Source organism: Zootermopsis nevadensis, unplaced genomic scaffold (genome assembly GCF_977971745.1).
Source record: "Zootermopsis nevadensis isolate Lab colony 2312 unplaced genomic scaffold, Znev_1.0 Znev_ptg000021l, whole genome shotgun sequence".
In the NCBI taxonomy this organism is placed as follows: Eukaryota; Metazoa; Arthropoda; class Insecta; order Blattodea; family Termopsidae; genus Zootermopsis; species Zootermopsis nevadensis.
The window spans coordinates 14107434-14128165 of record NW_028259153.1 but is presented as its reverse complement, the minus strand read 5'-3'; the positions used below and the strand labels follow the sequence as shown (position 1 = coordinate 14128165).

The following is a 20732-nucleotide window of genomic DNA, read 5'->3' as shown; positions in this document are numbered from 1 at the left end:
CTATAAGCCTACATTGATTCGTCTTTTCTGTTGTTCTTTGTTACAACAGCAACAATAACAACAAAAACTATTACTACGTCTACTGATTATGATGCTAATGATGATAATAATGTATTACTGACACAAAATCTGCAGTTATAATTACTCCCACAGTATTAAACTATTAGCAGATGGGGTAAAACCCAAACATGCATACAGGTACAGCAGATATGAACCTGAAGAGTTGGTACTTAGATAGAGGGCTTCAAGTTCTGCACCGCTAGTATCATATATTAAACAGGTTTTGGTTAGACAGACAAATATGAATTGCATCAATTATATCACCTTAGCAGTGACCAGACAAAAATGAAATACCTCTTTGTTTCAGCCTGCAAATTACACAAAAGCCAAGCTGCTTTAACAATCTACGAGTCATCGTCGGTTGCGTGATAAAAGCGATAACACGTGGCACGACTCGCTAATGGATAACTGAGATATTAAATATAAAATAGTAAGCCATAATATACCTATAAATTGTTAATATTTGTTCCGTAATTTTTTTTTCCTGGGTGGGTCTCTGTTGCGTGTGTCTTTTTCTCACGTCAGTATCATTTGTAGCATTCAGAAATGTACTACCCCAATGATGTGTTGACTATTGATAGTACAAGGCAATCCTGCGTGGATATCCAAATCAGCGTTCAATAATAACGTGGCCTGACAGAACAACATAATTACAGACACCCAATGATACGTCATAATTACAATATAAACACTACGATCATATTACAGTTCCCATTTGTGTAACCCTTCCACAGCCAATCATAACCATATTCATTGCCTAGGAAGAATTTCTGCAGTGTCAGTACTGAATAAATTAGTATCATATTATTTGTGCATTTTTAATTATAGAGCCACATTAAAAATCAGCATACATTTTCCTCCTCCCAAGAAAGAAGAGAATTCAACCAAAGGTATCCATGCATTACATGAAACGTGAATACACATACCGAATTTCCTAGACTTTCAGATGCAGATTTTACATTAAAAATTGATTAAATCTGGGGCAGGATAGAAAGCAGGAGTGGTTAGATTCACAATAACCTGGTAAACTGTGACATTGTTTAGTATTAAGAATTAGACATATAAACATTTTCTTCTTAAATTTATTTTACAATTTTATGCCACGTTTCTCTAATCACATGGCTTTGCTGTTACACCTCCAGATGCTAGACAATTACAGAAGCTTAAAGAACACGCAACAAAACGGTGCTTTGGCTTTCTGTTCGCGTATTACCTGTTTTGGAAACATCCACAATGATACTGCCTGGATAAAAAATACGAACTTTCTGAAAACTGACTGTCTCCACCTTCAGGTAGAAGAAAAAGTACGAACACTGGGACTCATTAGTATTTAACACTGTGCCTAGCAGTGCTGAAACAGGCTGTCTCTGTCTCCATCTTGTCTTCATGTAAAATGAATGGGGTACCTATTTTGTGGAACCTGCTAGTTAGTTCTGCCTCCATCTTCAGGTACATAGAAACATTACCTATGTACGGCTACTACTACCACCACTGCCAGGTAAGTCTATCTAATGGGCCAACAGAGTAGGTATGCTTTTCAGCTACACGAAGATGAAGATTCAATGTTTATCTGAATTATCATACATTTTTATCCACACAATGGACGTTGTCCAAAGAAAATAATCTCATGATAGTTACAATCAAATTGTAATCTTCAATTTACTCTGTAAATAAACAGTATTGAAAGAAAATGTTCACATGCAACTCAATCATAGTAAGATGATGAACTTTGACATTGTACAACTTAATAAAATAGCATTCACATTACTGAAGCATCTACTGGAGTGACCAACCAATGTGTGGTCCATAACTGTACATAAGGTAGACAAATACCTGTGGGAATGCAGTGAGTCGCGGGCGACCACACAGGGTGGAATGACTCACCTGTGGGGGTGGCCCATCAGTACATACTTTTGTAAATGTACATAGGACACAAGTACTTGTACCACTGTTCAGTGACATACAATTACGAAGCTGTTTCACTTCATTTCCACCCCACAAGTCACATGTATTTTAATTAGCCAGGTGAGTAACATTATAATTTACTACCCCAGACAGAGAAACCGACTACCAGAATAAATGAAGATACAATTTTTGTAAGATGCACAGAAATAAATATAAAACGCTTCATGTTAGTATACACCGCTAACCTCAAATTTAATACTGTTTGTGAGTCTCGTATTAGTCAGTTGTTTAGATTCTCTTTCCATTTAAATTTAAACCAAAATCTGTAGTATTACTGCAATGCTTTGAGGTCATCCAAAACTGTGGAAATCTTCATATCCAAAGGAAGGCAATAAAAAAACACTACAAGCACTTAACTCAATACAATTGCAAATTCTAACAAATATTTCGTTCACTGTATATGTTATACTAAAAATAAAGTAGCAGGGAAGCTAATGATGTCAAGTTATCAAACATAAATAAAAATATTTTGTTCTGTAAGGTCTACTAGGCCAGGAGAGAGGAAATGAACAGCCTATTATCAGACACAACACCCTGCCTTATGTCAGTCACTACACAATATTCTGAAGCACTGCATTCTCATACATGAAGAAATAGACTTGATACTTCACAGTATGAGATTTAAGGTTCTCGTGGTGGTAAAGAAAGATAATGGTTGACTTCATGAAATTTCAGTTTCACAATTTAATCAGAACAAAAAGCACATTTATGCAAGAAACTGTGAGGGATGAAAAATAGCAGCAGTCAAGTACCTGAAAATTTTAAACCTTAAAACCTTCGCACACCTATGGTAAATATTATATTTGTTTCTCCATTTTGCTAACCTGCATAACATCACCAAATAACTCGAAATATTTTCCATATATATTTGTTGTATCTTTCCTTAGCATTATAAAAATATTATTCATTCCACCAGAAAAATATGCTGCTGTTAAATTATGTTAAAATGTATCACATTTCAAGAAGTTGGAAATGACTGTAACAAATAAAAATACATTGATGATGAAATTAAGAACAGATTAAACTACTTTTTTTTTGAACTATTTTATGTTATGTACAATTCTGAGACATATTTCTAATCAGTCTTACTATAGCCAACAATAACAATTAATTGATTTTAGTCACATAATCTTGTCATCAAATGACAGTTCACAGACTAAACAAGAATGTAATAAAGTGAACAAAGTTAAATGAGCTAGTTTATATGAAGACTGATGATACCAATAAATTGGTTACAGTTGAGTGACAGTGAATTGGGTAACAAATAGAAGCACTAACATCAAGTTGGACCAACCAGAGCCAGGCCTCAAGTGCAGTTTATTATTGCAGCTCTGAGTCCAAGAAGTTTCGTCATATCACCATCCAGTCTCTCCACTTCTTTCAGATTAGAAGAAAAACCCAAATTCTCTGTCAAATTATAGCAATGGTTTCAAACATTCTCATACACCAAACCACAAATCGGCCACTGACAGACAGGATCTTCTGGCTCTCAAGCTATACCATCCTGTTAAACATGCATCTCACAAAGCTCAAACACGCAGCCCATTTAGACACTGGAAAATATCACTGTGTGACCCTCACAATGAAACAAACACTTTTTAATAGACCTGCAGAAAATTCCAGAATTTTCTTACAATTTTTAAAAAATAATTCTCCTTTACTTCCATTGATGATACAGTCCTGGCCTAATGGTCAGATTATAAAACTGGGCCACAAGAAACTCAGTCTAACAAAAACTAAAAAAATAATTCATCTAATGATCCTTGCAACCCTTCAGAAGACCATTACTATCTGGGGTTAGGAAACAGTATGAAAGTATCGTGTGTTAACCTGCCCAATCTCAGTGGGTACAAGGCATCACCCTACTCTGTGCCTGAATTTCAACTGTGAGCTACAGAGTTTAGTGTCCGATGTGCTTTTTCACCCATGTAATTCAACTATTCCTCTCATGAACAATGTTACAGCACTCACTCCTTTAGCTACAATGAACTGCCTACAATGGAGACACAATACCATTCCAAAATGGTGTTTGTGGCTGATACACCAGTCTCATACAGGATAAACTTCAATCAACGGAGAGCACAGATTCCTTGCTAGCACGCGTCATGTTAGGTGTTTGCAGACGTGGTCCACCCAGGTAGCTGATTGGGTTTCCAAATGTACGACGCTCTTCCGATAAAAACACTGGAGAAAGAGTTGCCCCAGGCACCAAAGCTCTCGGTTTAACAAAAATTGGTTCAAGATCCGGTGTTACTGAATCTGGAAGAATATTTGAGAAAGAATGTACGTTGTGGTGTAGACTTTGAGAAAAAGTGTTATGAACTGATCTCAGTCTTACATGAAATAAAAACATAATGTCCAATTTGTCTATCAGCACTGAAAGTGCTGAAAAGATTTTGGTTACATTTTCATTAGAATCTACACTTATAATTGGCATACAATTTTAACATATTTGAATTAGTCCAAAATAACCTCTGTTTTACATATATCAAATCAAACAAATCATACAGGAACTGATTATGTGATACAAAATATAAATCTCATTAAAATCTATTACTTTTATCTGAAGAATTCTTTTATGTGGTGAGTATTTAATTAAGCATAATAAAAACATTTTGAATAAATTTGCAAAAATATACTTTTATCTGTTATGTATAAATATGAAGGCAAATGAGGTATGCAAATCACAAAACCATGTTTAGAAAATAAGCATACTCCATTACAGCACACCATTTAGCAACAACAAGGAAACTACCTGGGACTGGTATTCCAGTTCATTTATTCTATTTTATTCTACAAGAGTGTGAAGTCAGTGTTTACAATGAATAGATCTTGATAGCAGTAGCATTCTCACTGTTGGAGATAATTGCTCAAAAAATCTAAACAGAAACTGGTCAACATTAACAAATTGTTTTTCGGTCCAATGTCAGACTCAGATTATTATGAAATTCAAACAAAATAAATTACACCTCTTTGGCAGTCATAAGTTAAAATTAATTAACACAAACCTTGTTAATCTAAAATTAATTTTAAAACATGGACCTGCAGGATCAGACTTTTACTATAGACCAGCAATGTATAACTGTAAAAACAATAATAAGAGAAAAGATGGACAAACCTAACTGACGATGAAAACTGCTGCAGAAAAGAACTCTTAGTAATATTAATGTCAAATTTAAACAAAGGAAGCTGTAATTATTACGGATGTGACGCATATATCATACTTTCTGGAATAAAATAAAACAAAACAGCAAACTAAATTAATTACAACAGTAAAAAAACAGATTTTTACCAACAAAACTTCTCAACTGCAATCCTAAATGTAGACGGTAGGACTTGAACCCTGGTGCATGCATTGGAGGTCAGTGTACTGACCACAGAACCAATTGAAAACTTTATTCCCACAACTTTAAAACCCCACACTTTCACTTATAGAAAATTTCTCACTATTGGGATGTTGCATATGATGATTACATTAATTCAAGGATTTGATGCAAAAAGGATAAAGTATCAAACATAAAAATATAAATGTATCTATTCATTATTGTTATTTGATTTAGCAAACCATACTAGATGTTTTGGTACAAAAATAATGTGAATTAAGCTATTCATAGCACCTGTAACTGCAATTTTAACCAATTTCATAATTTACTCACATTTCAAAGTTCATAAAAGGAAGCACTGGGAAGAACTTATGCCTACTTTCTTCCAACTCCAGCAATAACTATAAATTAATAATTCTAAAATTATACTATTTAGTGATCCATTTCTGCCCATAATTTCCACCAGTATATATCTTGACTATGTTAATTTCCTCGATATAACTTCACAGTTTCACATCATCATCATCATCATCATGTTTGTAAATTGCAATGTATACAACATTTCAGAAAGTCATGAAGCACCTGTTCACAAAATATCATATGCCTTGTATCAAAAATATGTTGGTTATCACTCAGACAAAAGCTACATACACAATTTGCACAAACATAACTTTGTTATTTCACATTATGCAGAAAAATTACCATACATATTTTTCAGTTACCTATTACTGACTATGGACTGGAAGACTCAGGGTTTGATTCTTGGCAGAGGAAAAAAAAATTCTCATTGGCATACCCAGATCAACTATGAGGCCTACTCAGCCTCATAGCTAGGCAAAGTAGCTGCAGTATAAAGCTGAGAATTGACTCCATCTAGTGCTCCAGGTAAGAATGCACAGATCAAAACTTCCACTACCCCTTACATCTTCATGGTATGGTTTTTAATTAAGTATAGTATTGATTATCAACTGAAATCCTATATTTAGTAGCACTCACAAGTTTACATGGCTCCATGTTGGTAACAATGACTGTAGAAAATTAAAAAGTACAAAGGTGACATGATGTTCATAGCAAGTTTCATGAAAATCCTTCAAGTGGTTCAAAGGTTATTTGTGGGGATGGATATCACTAATGGCTGATACAACACTCATAACAGCATTACTAGAATTTGAAAGTGTTACAAATACATTTTACAGAACTAAAACAAGTACAATGGGTTGGACATAAACAGCTGAAAGCGGTACGGAAATGCATAATGTGTTGATTGGAAAACATCTTCTGACAACTTGAATGACAAAGAAGAAGAGGGAAAAGTTACTATACATTTTAGGCCAGTGGCCTGTGGTTAACCTATTTTGTCCTTTGCCCTCTTTCTGGTCTTATAAAATCCCAATGCCTTCTCTCCTGCCAAAAACTCCCTTTTTTATTGATTAGTTTTTATAAAAATTAGTAGTACTTATTTATATAAACAAGCACAATGTTAAATTTCACATTTAAGTTGCAAAATGGAGAAAAAGATAATTTCTGAGAAAAGCATATTGATTACACGAAACATATAAAGAACCAGGGTCTAATCAGGAAAACCGGTATGAAATGGATTGAGAAGACTCAGGACTGTGTCTGATTACAGGCTTTGGTATTAGTGATGCTGAATCCTGGAGTTCCTTTACCAGACAGTCAAATAATTATTCCCTACAGATGATAGGAAATCTCAAATTACAAAGAATGAAACTTAATATTACTAAATACTTAGAGAGAAAGTAATTTATTAAAAGTTATTAATGTAAAATTCTTCAGATTAACAAGGTTTTGTTATGAACTATATACAAATAAATGTTAGAGAAAAAAGTTTCATCAGGTAACAATATCTAACCTCTTCCAGCTGGCACATCTTCAGGAATTGTTGTAAATAATGCAGAAGAGTTGTTCTGACCCTGTATTGTGACCCCATTTTCGATATGTTCTTGTCCCTAACAAACACAAGTAAGAATGTACGAAAATACATAAAAGACAATAATAACAGTAGAAATTTAGCAGTAGAAGCCAATGACACATTTACTTGCAGAGTTCTGGCATTAAATTCTTAAGACAGGCACTAACTGAATGTCAGAAGTTAACATAATCTACAAACAGAGTTAAATATAAATGAATGGTTGAACAAATACTAACACTTCTCCTTACGTAACATTTTTCTTTTATTTTCATGTTACTTCATGTCTTGTAGACTCAGATATTTCCCTATACACTTTCTTTTCTCTCCACAAAGTGCATAAAATGAAGGCATAATGGGGAGGCCATCATCATGACTAATCTTCAAAATGAATGAACAGATTCTGATGAAATATGGTAATGCACATCTATGCTGGAAGTTGTCGTACAAGTTCAGTTTTAATGTGCATTTGTCAAGTATAACTCGTAGTTAACATGAAATCCAAATTAAATTTTATCAAAATTCCAATAAAGCTCATCAGGGTAAAATCTCATGAAGACATAATCCTCTTATTTGAAACATTTTTGGTATCATGAATAGTTAACACAATATAAGAAAAGATAATTCCTGACTCTGCCACGTGAAATCTGTAATAAGGCTATATGATAGCTATAATAAATCAAACATCAGGCTCAATGAGGGATACAAATTCACAAAGAATACATTTGCAAATATGTTTACTCCACTAGAGTACACCTTCTCACTCTTGTGACAGAACTTTTCTGCAAGTATATGTGCACTAAATCATGCATAAATCAGTGATCCAACCAGCACTCATCAAATTACCAGAATAAAAACAAAACACATAATGCCCATGCATTACTGACATAAAAAATGTTAGAACATGCAAAATCCATTCACACATGCAGAAGAAAATCTGGTTGGGAGTGATAAATTAGTATGGAGATATGTCGTCACCTTCAAGGAAGTACTTGTTAGTTAACGAGTTCCTCAGTCTCATCAGGCATACGGTGTTGTAGTGAACTCGATACTTCCTAGTTCATCAATACTATATGGCAATGCATGATTGTTCTTAAGGTCGTACACCTGAAATGGGTTTCATCATATTGACCAACTTCACATAGTTATATCACAACTCTGGCAAACATGTTCTCATTTATGTTTGATACAAGTAACTGTTATAATTGCTATTATTAAGAATGCAAAACTGGAGCCCTCCATCCTCAGTGCTCTATATAAACTTGCTCTAAAATCAGTAAAAATATACTAATGCACATTTGTGAGTGACATTAAAATGGCAAATTTTGTTTACAATGTTTACTGCACACTTAATAGGCATTAATAGTCTTCCAGTGAATTTCTTAAAATCAGTGAGCCTTATGCAAATACTGTGTAAGACACACCCTTGTATTTTAAAATACAACTTTTATACAAGGCATTTTTTTATCAGGCAATTACTTAGAAAGACATGTCTAAAATTGTATTTATGCCCTTAAATAAATTGGATGATAAAATGAAATTAAATAAGTGGGACACTTAGTAATACCCCTACAATACTGTAGAAGTGCTATGTATCATGTGTCATCAAAATCTTTCACAGAACTCAAAAAATATGTATAAAACTTCATTTAGGCTTTTAAATACAGTCATTCTTAGGATGAACAAAACTAAACAAACCTGAAATGGCTGGAACTATCACTGCTACTTGCAGACAAATTGACATGATAAAATTAATTACATATGTTCCAAACTATATACAGAAACAGCTCCTATTACTACACTTGCAAGAACACAACAATCTATTTGAATCATACCCTGCAATAAAACAATCTTCATGAAACCCTACAGCTGTCAGAAATTCCATCAACTTCATGTCCTTATAACACACTGGACAATGATACAGTCATCTTACAGTCCTAATTCTTTAAACATTTCCTATCACACAACATGAAGAGACTACAAAGCTCAAATACGAGGTGCGATCAGAAAGTTTCAAGACTGCGCCTATAAAAACCCGTACACTTTTCTCAGGTATTAAATTCATCCATCACCCTCGAAGTAGTTCCCCTGGGAGTGAACACAACGATCCCAGCGCCGCTGCCAAGCCTGGAAGCATCCCTGGAAATCTTTCTTTGTCAGCCTGTCAAGCACCATCTGCGATTCTGCCTGAATCTCTTCTATCGTCTCAAATCTCCTTCCCTTTAGCTGAATTTTCATCTTTGGGAAGAGGAAGAAGTCACACGGAGCTTAGAAAGGAAGTTGCGGTCGGTTCTTGCAAGATCTTTGAGCTCCTGACAAACGAGAAGTCGATTCTGCTTCTGGTCCTCAGACAGGATGCGTCGCATGTGGAGTTCTTCCTTTAGAATCAGCTGACAGGTCCCATAGCCTATTCCAACAATGTCGCACAAGTCGTTGATGGTACGACGTCGATCTTCGTGAATGGCCTGCCGAATCTTCGTAACATTTTCGGGCGTTGTGCTCGAAGATGGTCGTCCAGAACGCTCGTCATCATCGACAGAGGTTCGGCCATTTTTAAAACGTGAATGCCACACAAAAGTTTGTGCACGACCCATTGCGGACTCCCCAAATGTTTGCTTTAGCATTTCATAGGTTTCCGTAGCCGTTTTGGCGAGTCTTCGGCAAAATTTGATTTGTTCATGAAAATCCGCCATTCCAAAATCGCAGGAGGGTCGGTGTAATGCACTACCAAAACGCCCTTAACTAAGAAACAAATGCTAATTCGATGATGCCGGCTGGCACACTGATTCACTATGAATGTAGGTCCAACCCCTTAGCGGCAGAAGCTCGTACTACATCCGGTTCGCCCTCTATTGACACAGTCTAGAAACTTTCTGATCGCACCTCGTAAGTGTACTGTGTAATAATGCAACTGCTCTTGTGAAAATGGAAAATTAATAACGTCTCTGTTATTATGTAACTGACAACTGAAGAATGTATGAAACTGTATCCATGGAGGGGGTGGGGGGGGGGGGCACTCCAATTCTGCACATGAAACAGACATCTGAGTTTGGTAAGCTTACAGGATGGCAGTTCTCAAGAAAAAGATTAATATGGTCACATTCAGCTTCAAATTGCATTGTTATATGATATTCCAAAATATTCAAGGAACTAGAGTCATTGGACAAGTAAAGATATTTAGTTACTGAAGATGACTGTCTTCTGGGATGATGTGCTGTGTAGTCTGGAAGAAATTTACTGACATTTCAGAGGTGAGGTGCACATCAGAAATGTTGGTAAACTTCTACCAAACTACATGGTGCAACATCCCAGACGATAGTCCTCTTCATACTCACTGCCACAAGAACCTGAAATCTCATATTTTGGTATTCATTTTATTCAGAATCTGCAAAAAAAAAAAAAGTAATATTAAGGTTGAAATGAAACTTGATAGCACTTCAAATCTGGTTACTTCTAACTTTTGGTATTATTCATAAAAACAGCTACTGGCCATATATGTTTTTAAACATTCTGATACAGATGATTCAAAGGATATAAAAAAACTTCAATAATTGGATTGGTAAATAAATTAATTACTCAGATTACATAAATCATTAAAGAAACATAGATTTATAACATTAAATCCGGTTACTTAATTTTTTATTTGCCAGAAAATACCTGGTAACTGCACTTGAGAATTGCTGTTTTCAAGAAACATTTTCATGTCAAAATATCTTACACACAATAATGTTTTCCAAGAGGAATATAATATTGTGTGATGTCCTCAGAATTCAGCAGATTTCTGTGTACTTCTGCATTGGAAGATAAAAGGACAATGCTGCTAAATACTTAATCCTGTATTATTCATTCTAGTTGACAATTTTATGAAATAGCAATGTTCCAATCACATGAATATGCCCAGACATCTATTTCTATTCATTAGCTTCATTGTGATGTGATTATTTCAAATTCTGCAATACAGTACAGTCTAAATGACCTGGAACACACAACATTTGACAACGATTCAATATAGTGAATCTTCTGAAATATGATATGTTTCATGTCTGACAATTATGCATTGCAGTGAAACCTAAACAATTTGGAATCCTTCAAATCTGAGAAAAACCTAAAAATATGGAATGCCTCGGATTATACAATTTTATGTGACACTGGAATCTAAAATATCTGGAAAAATTCAATCTTAACATTTTACATTACAGTGAAACTAAAGAATATCAAATCTTTCAGATCTGACTACTTTACATTACAGTAAATCAAAAGAATCTAGAATGTTTCAGATCTTAATATTACAATAAATTTAATTGCATTTGTGAATATTAAGATTTACAAAATAAATACTAAATTATATCATGTTTATATGCTTTCAGAGAATCTACCAATCAGTGAAAGTACTGAAGAGTGAAGCAAAAACTATTTTCAGATTCCATTTGGCACATTTTTCTTTTCTTATCAGGATATAACCCCTCAAAAACGTTTCCTCTCACAAATCTTCCCAGATTTCAGAAAGTTGGATTTGCAGACTACACTGTATTTCAAACAATGAACGCATCAATAACAATATTATTAATTTTTAATGTCATTAGACTTTCATATTTTAAGAAATTTAAGTATGATTGAAATGCATCATGCAACAAAATTAAAATTGTAAAAGTTGATGGAATATAATTATATGGCAATAACATTCACACTGAAATTCATAGATTACTAGATAACAATGATGCCAAATATTGTAGATGAAATTGAAATGTTCATTTATAAAATTGGATAGGATACTTCTTCAAAAATTGGCGAGGAAAAATGTCACATTTCAGATATGTTTATACAGTGAAACCTCTATCTATCGTTCCCGGAACTATCGTTTTCCCGGATGCATCGTCCGTTTTGTTCGGTCCCGAATACATCCCATATAAAATAATGTTACATTTTCCCGCTTCTATCGTTCCTCGAACTATCGTTTTATCGCATCGATCGTTCAAAAATCTTAGTCCCGGCCAACAATTTTCCCGCAATGATCGTTTCTGAGAAATTAAAATGCTGGGTTTTGAGATAAATTAATACCGAAAGACGCACAATGTTTTTGGAATACACAGTAGCGGTAACCTGTTATGTCGCCCAACCAGCACAGATCCTTTTGGAATGAGGGGTCAGCGGTGCAGGGGTGATAGTTGGAGTGAATGGCGGTGCTCATTGTCAGAAATTTTACGATTTTAATTAGGGTGCACTCATATTTCGTTCCAGCGATGCCAAATGGCATGTGCACTGTGAATTTCTTCACAAATGCTTTTATTACAAGTACAAAGGAAAGGCTGGCGGCACTTTTCATTCTTCTGGTTCATCTCGTTTCCAGTGGTTCAGTGTCTTCTACGGCTACGTTTCGTCGTGTTCGGCAGTAACAGTACTTCCATTCTTCCTGTTATTGTTCCAGTCTATACTTTTGTTGTTGTTCCTGTAAATATTTTGTTATTCCTCTTACTCCTGTTAATTATTTTGTTATTATTCCTGTACCATGTCTCGCCCACTAAAGCAAGTCAGAACTCTTCAAGAAAGATTAAAAATCATAGAAGAAGTGGAGAAGAATCCATTTGAAAAAAGAATCGACATTGCTAAACGCCTTGGATTAGCACCATCTACTTTAAATTCAATAGTTGCAAAGAAGAAAGAAATCCGAAAACAAACTGACAAGTGCGGTAATTCATGCAAAAAAAGGAAATCCGGAAGAAAATCAACTTTCAGTGAGCTAGAAAGTGTCCTCTTCACTTGGTACCAGCAATCGCGGGCCTCAGGAATTCCTGTTGATGGCAACATCTTGCGGGAAAAAGCCAAGACGATAGCCGCAAGACTGAATATTGAAAATTTTGCAGCGTCGAATGGCTGGATTAGTAGGTTTAAAGAACGACATGGTATGGTCTACAAGAAGTTAGCCGGCGAAATTGCTGCTGTGGATGTGGAAATAACGGAGCTGTGGCTCGAGAGACTGCCAACACTGCTGGAGGGATATGAGCCGCGGGACATTTATAATGCGGATGAGACCGGACTTTTCTACAACGCCCTCCCGGATAGGACTCTGGCATTGAAAGGTGAATCTTGCCACGGGGGAATACGTGCAAAACACCGAATTACTGTTCTTCTGTGTGTTAACAGTGACGGTAGTGACAAACGGGTTCCGATTGTAGTTGGAAAATCACGAAAACCGCGTTGTTTCAAAAACATGAAAAAACTTCCGGTGAAATATCACGCCAACAAAAAGGCTTGGATGACAACAGACATCTTTACGGCGTTTTTAAGTTCTCTGGATGCCTCCATGGGCGCACAAGGCAGAAAGATTTTGCTGTTTGTTGATAATTGTGCCGCTCATCCGAAGGACACGACATTTCTACGAAATGTGAAAGTCGTGCAGTATCCAGCAAATTGCACGAGCGTCTTGCAACCGCTTGATTTGGGCATCATAAAATCTTTCAAGCAGTTGTATAGAAAGCGCCTTGTGCAAACAGCTGTATGTGCAATGGATGCTGGGAAGGATGTCAACATGAAAATTGACGTGCTACAAGCAATTCATTTCACAGTGGCAGCTTGGCGGCATGTCTCCCAACCAACTGTTCTGAATTGTTTTCACAAAGGTGGCTACGGGTGTGAACTTCGCACAGAAGCAGACTCTAACGTCAGTGTGGATGAGCATGATGGCTTTCACGAAGACTGGAATAGATTTGGCGCCGTGAAAGACGTGGTTAAATTTGGTGACTACGCGGCAGTAGACAGCGAGCTTGCTACATGCGGAGTCGACACGATTGATAAGTTGTGTGACGATCGCGAAGGGGGTGGGAGCGGTGAGGAAGACGACGAATGCGAGCCCGAAGCTGTGCCGAGTTTTGCCGAAGCACACGCTGCATTGGCAAAAGTGAAGTCGTTCTTTTATGCCCATAATATTAGCGAACGTGACGAGGAAAACATTTTGAACGTGGAAAGTACTCTGTTTGGTCTAAAACGTAAAGTTTCGACAAACCAGTTGTCCATTAAAGACTTTTTTGGTAAAAAGAAGTAACTTTGAAAGAGAAACATTGTTTTTTTTTTAAATTTTTAATGCTTTCCCGCATCTATCGTTTTCCCGCATCTATCGTTTTTATTTCCCACCCCCGCCGAAAACGATGCATCGAGGTTTCACTGTATACTGTAGAAAAGCATATAAACATAACATGAGTAACAACTTCATTTGTATGAACTGGTCATACATTCCATATTTGTCTAGTTTGTACTCATGAAATGCACTGAGCATAAGATTGTGATAACACAGAGTGATACAATAATTATTCTAGCACATCCTAAACACACCAACTAATAGTGTGATGCATTTAAGAGTTTTGAAAGATTAGAACATGTAGGTGTTAACCCTTAGAGTTTATCATATTTTTCCACAAAAAACAGCTATTTTACAGCATTTATGTGGAGCTGTACCTCCTCCCATCTACATGATTTCAAAGAGAGATGCTCAGGCATGAGGGGAAACTGCCTTTATCTTTTAAAACACTAATGCCCATATTTCAGTGATTTTAACAAACTGGTTTCAGACAAATACACTTTCATTATACATGACTGGAGCTGAGTAATGGTTCCTGGGGTTTTTATAATGTGTATGAATCACAAATCCATAACATTTTCTAACCTAAAATCAGATTGCTCTGACTTATGATGACCCATGAAGCATGCACCACTGTCACAGTTAACAACAGGGTGAAGGTGAGCTTCCAGTGCCTTAAAGGTAAAGAAGTAAAACACCTACAGAAAATCCTGGTGCACCACAGCATAAATTTGAAGTTTATAAGTAGCAAAAATACTGCTCTATATAGCTTAATTATGGCTATTTCATAAATTAACATAATAAATACTACATTATGTTCAATGCTTACAATATAATTAATTTATAAAGAATGATCAAGAATACACACAACCCCTTAGTATGGATCTACATTCTATTGAGAAAAATATAAAGTATTTAGACATTGCAGCTCTTGAACTGCCCACCACCTGTATCAGTAGACATGTGTAAATCTTCTACCACCAACTCGTGTTTATTTAAAGCACCAGTGTTATACAGTAAATTCGCTGATAAACTGGGACACAACTATTACTTTCTGTCTCCTGGCAGGAACTGCATGAATCACTGCCAAGTGCTACAAGATTTTCCTGGTATAAGTCAAGTATCACTCCACAAAAACAATAAAATTAACTTTTCTCCTTCATAAAGATGCTGAAAATGATGTCCCTGTTCACACACACTCTTTAACTTTTAAAAAGATTGAAATTCACTGGTATGTTGCTTGTTCACAATTTTGAGATACCAGTGTCTTGAATTCAATGATTTCTGTGGTGTATGTTCTAATCTACCCCTCATCTCGTCTAGTACATCTTCAGTGGGCACAGGGTATTTTTTAGCAAGTTTCTTGTCCAGAAGTGACCCACTAGACCTGACTTCGTCAGTAACTTCATGGATACTTGTGTTTGGAACTGTGATCCTGGCAAATTTATATTTTCTCTGACACTTTCTACTGGAATCACATTTCATATGTTTCACACAGAAAAACATGTCATTCAATAGTATATCAAACCATATTCACATATGATGGAAGACACAGTTGCACTGTTGTGTGAATAATTTTAGTGGCAGCTGCTGTTAGCACTTGACAGTGAGCCATGCAGTTCCCATTAGGAGTTGGGAAGTGACAGCTGCATTCCAATTTATCAGGGAACAAATGCACTGTATACTCTGCCATAATGGATACAGGTCAGTGCTTTGTATTTGAACAAGAACAAATGTTCATGCTGCAAAAAAGGTGGGATCACATTCAAGATGTTTTGGAAGTGTGTATACTGAAATCATATGGAAAACGATGGTAAATTAAGAATATGTTATGGTAACTAAAAAAATTGCATTTATTGTAGATTGTGTAACATTTTGATCATTCTGTACTTCAATCAGTATTTATGACAATTGCTATTGGACCTCAGTTCTTCTACATTTCTTAACATTGGATATAACACTAACCCTTTCAGATCCAAGTTATCAGTAATGTATACATTTTTAGAAACTATAATTTTACAAAAAATAAAAATCTGTAGAATATTTAAAATATATTATTATTCTTTTCATTTGTGTTTTTATTTTTGATTCCAGCATTTGATGCTTTCCTGTAGAAAAAATGGATTCTAAAGAGTTTTAACATATTTGTGCAGTACAGGATTCAAATACCCAGGTGTGATGAGATATGAGCACAAATACTGCCCTGGCCTGCACAACTGTGTGCTCAAGATCTGGAAGAGTTACAGTACTTCATATGACCATCAGTTAAGTACAGTGTTTGTATTACATATAAACTAGACTATTGAGGTATCACATGCCCAGTGATCAGTTTCAATATGCAGTAAAACAGCTACATGTTGAACACAATACTTATCGACTTAAGTGATATTATATTATACCTAATTCTTACACTATTAATTTTTATTATAAATACCTTTATATTGTGGAATACTGTTTTAAGTGGAGCTGTTAAGACACTTCTATGACAGGTTTGCCAATCTTTTTACTCGTGGCTCTAAACTCAATAAACCTACGACTCAGACTGACAGCCCTTCAATTTATCTAATTAAGTAAATCAGATATGCAACAGCAAAGAGATCAAATCTGTTGTCTTCACAAACTTCAATCTGGTTTTCTTTCAATTGACTTTCTGAAGTTTAAAGGCAAAATGTCTAATTATTGTAACTAATTATGAATTATGAGTGATCTGCTAAGGCCAATGGCTCTAATTACAGTTTTTACCAACCTTCCTGACTTCTGCCCAACTAGGTAGTTCATTTTCTAGACCAACAGGCCTTAGTACAGTTCAATGTAATGGTATAACACTAACTCAGGATACTATATTTACCCAAACATGTAACAATCTCCAATTCCAATATCCATGCCATGAAAAGACAATGGGCTCCTTGTGCTGCTCCACTTCAGAGCCATGAAAACTGTTCTTGCTGAATAAATACATCTGAGGTGCTCTTTCACATGCATACATTTATATAAACTATATAGATTTTCCCACAACTTTATAAAAATGGAGCTGCATCCTTTCATATCAAAACCTTCAACAGAAATTTATTTACAGAGAATGAATAGTTTATCCATTTGTCAAATAACAGTCTCATATTGGTCCCATTTCAGAGTATTATTACTCCAATTCTGCATATGCACAATATCAAAACTAAATTCTGTTCAAATTCAAATCTCTTTTACATGGGGCAGTTAAAAGTAAAAGTAGACAAGCACATATCTTTAAATAAATTTTCAATATGGATAACACAATATCATTGTATAAATTGTACAATGACACTGTTTCAGTTTAATCAAGCATTCAGTTAACAACCTCTCCTGAATTGACTTAATAACTGTCCATTGTATAGCAGCCATAATATGTACATATAGAAACTAACAGAAATATTATAAATATTAATGCTAAACCATGTAGAAGATTTAAAGGCTCGCTTTAAGAGTGAACTTAAAGAAATTCAGGGGTAAACTAAATGTAGTTCTGTCTCAGTCAATCCTCAAAAATCAAAATAACTACATCCTACATAAAAATACACCAAGACAAAAACCATGTAAGTCACATTTAGTACCAATAAAAATGTGCAGTTCACTGTTTTTACATTTGTGATCAAACAATGAACAGATAGTCAATAAAGAAACCTAATGTGTGATGCCACTCGTCTACCATGCATTAAAGCATAATTCTCTCTTGTGAGATTAGAGGTTCTCACAGCGATGAAGATGCTAATATTGTTCTTACTGGTTGTGATGCTGTGTGGACTCACAGGTAGATACCAACGTTTCAGAGAAACATACTGTCTCCATCTTCAGGTTTGAACAATGAGACAATGTTTCTCCAGAACATTAGTGTATACCCCAGAGTGGTCCACATGGCATCACAACCAAGAACACTGACATAATCTGTTATAACCCAAAAACACAAAGGCTGAACAAACTCCTGTAAAAACCTGAAGACTTAAATACAAGTAAAATCAATTTTTAAATTTTCTTCAAATTTCTGGTATTTTCACAATTTTTAAGATGTGTAACACGGATATATTTACATATGTATGTGTAAACAAGTGTGTACACACAAATAAAAAATATAAGATATGACCTCACTCTTGCCAGGAAATACAGTATATTTCCAGTAAGCACAGTTCTACCAACACAGTTCTGATCAATTTACATTCAGAAATTTTCAGAAACAATTTTGAGTGTGTTCCACACATTTCCATGGGAAACAGAGAAATAACAAGAAGAAAAAGAAGAAGTTACAAAAATGGCTGTCTTCTGGGTTGTAGCACCATGTAGTCTAGCTGAAGATTACCAGCATTTCATAGATCCTTGCTGTCTGCTGATGGAGGCAGAAACAACCTCTAAAATGGTTGTGAACTTCTGCCAGGCTACATGGCACAACCCAGAAGACAGCCATCTTTGTAGTGACCATCATGAGAACCTCAAATCCTTCAAAAGAGAAGCTATTTATAGTGCTGGGGTATTTTACAGAACTGATATGAGATATCACTGGCAATTTGGAAATTTCAGGAAAGCTCAGTTGTATAAAACATAGTAACAGTGCTTCCCTATTTTGACAAATGGAGCAAGAATTTAGATATAAATAATGAGACATATTAGCAGCTTAAAAGAGGTAGGGACAAAGTACCTATGGAATACTGAAAAATGTAACCAGAAAGGATACAATGGCATAGATTACAATAGTATTCCTAAACATTCTGGCATGTTCACCAGAACTGACCTTTGACCATTGCAAACAACACCAGCAACTTTAAAGTTCAGTCACCTTTGTGTGGGTCGGGTATCTGGTACCTGTCTAGAAGATGATACCTTCTCCTTTGCAATCTCCCATGCAGGAATTAACCATTGTCAATTCCACACATAAAAACACATGTATGTCATTAAGTCAAGTACCCAATATCATTGTTTGATTTTAATCAAAGCTGGAATATGCTGACAAAGTATAATATAAAATTTCATAAAAACCCATTCAGAAATTCTCAAATCATATAGAGACAGACAGACATTAGTTGTAAACCCGTATAAAAAATATCAACTAAAGAATGCACATTGATACAATAGGGATGCTTATGGAAGAATAGATAAGACTGGAGTAGGTTTTGTCATAAAACACCCCACCTTCAAAATCAAGATGGTAATTTAAATAATATTACTTTCAGTTAAAATAACTGGACTTGTACTGTTTCAGAGTTCTGCTTTGACCTGGCAGTTTAAAAAGCCAGAACCTTTGGCAATCTTGAAATACATATGTCCAGCAGCATCAAGTTGAACTACAACTCTTACTAATTTCCTTCTTCTTCTATCTACTCTTGATTTTTTGAAGCGGGTATAATTACATGGAATTTCATAACGAATCATACAAATTCAGCATTTCACATCATTAAAATTATTAAATATGAATGGTAAAATTTTTAACTAATATGAAATGTCAGAAAGTTTGATTCCAAGGTCAGAAAGTTATAGTTATTGTCACACAGAGACTCAAATTTGCACATACTACTTTAAATTATAATTTCTTCCCAGAAGCTATGTGAAAGCTTCAGTGTGAACAAAAATCATAAAACCACTTCCTGTGTTACCATTTTGCTATGAAATTTTGAATTTCTGTGATTCAGTATTAAATTCTCTATACAGGCAGCCACATAGAGAACACTGTTCAGCCATAGGTATCCAGTGAAACCTCACTAATAGAGCCAAGCGGAGCCAGTTTCGCATTATTCATACTCACTGGCTTGTTCAAAATGTCGTCATCTTCCCGTTCACTCTCCCGTTCCCCATCAGCATTGTTGTTTATGCTCTCTGAGATGTCCTCTAGTGACTGCAACACCACACAGATTGTTTATACATGACTATACAAATAATCAAGGGTACAGGGAAAGGATGTGGCACCATTTGTGGAAAACAAGTGAATACTTTATATTATCCTTCCATATATGCCTAGGTCTTCAAAGTTGTCTGTTCCTCAAAAGTTATCTAACTAAAACTTTTCATGCATTTCTCATAACCCTCGTCAATCCAATTATACTAATATTAAGTAAAGAATACAAAGCTCCTCATATGTCATTAGCTCAGCTCTCCTGCTACAGCATCTTCATATGTACAAATTTTCTCCTCAGCACTTTGTTCAAAAACATTTTCAGTCCATGTTCTTCCCACAGAGTAACAGGCTTCACAAATTTATACGTCTCATAAAGGCTTCGCTACTTTAATGCCAGCCTCACCTCATCAGGGGACATCATGATTTGTCACATAAGGCTCTAGCAAAAAAATTACAGAAGTATAACTATTACATCCAGCATAGAGGATTTGTTATTATCAACATTTATATTAATAAGGTTAAAATGAA

General features: G+C 35.3%; 1 protein-coding gene across 8 annotated transcripts in view; it reads right to left on the bottom strand.

Moving 5' to 3' along the window:
* axo (axotactin) overlaps positions 1-20732 on the bottom strand; it is a 78577-nt gene that overhangs the window by 8264 nt on the left and 49581 nt on the right. For 4 of the 8 annotated variants that reach the window (XM_087352516.1, XM_087352515.1, XM_087352517.1 and 1 more), the window contains 3 exons: positions 20115-20204; positions 7222-7318; positions 1125-4284 (listed from right to left, as the gene is read on the bottom strand). In XM_087352516.1, coding sequence (XP_087208642.1) covers positions 4091-4284; positions 7222-7318; positions 20115-20204 — 381 coding nt within the window. In that variant the 3' untranslated portion in view covers positions 1125-4090. Of the gene's footprint in view, positions 1-1124; positions 4285-7221; positions 7319-8256; positions 8386-20114; positions 20205-20732 lie in introns of those variants that run through there. The other 4 variants (XM_087352519.1, XM_087352521.1, XR_015536124.1 and 1 more) reach the window with 3 other exon arrangements.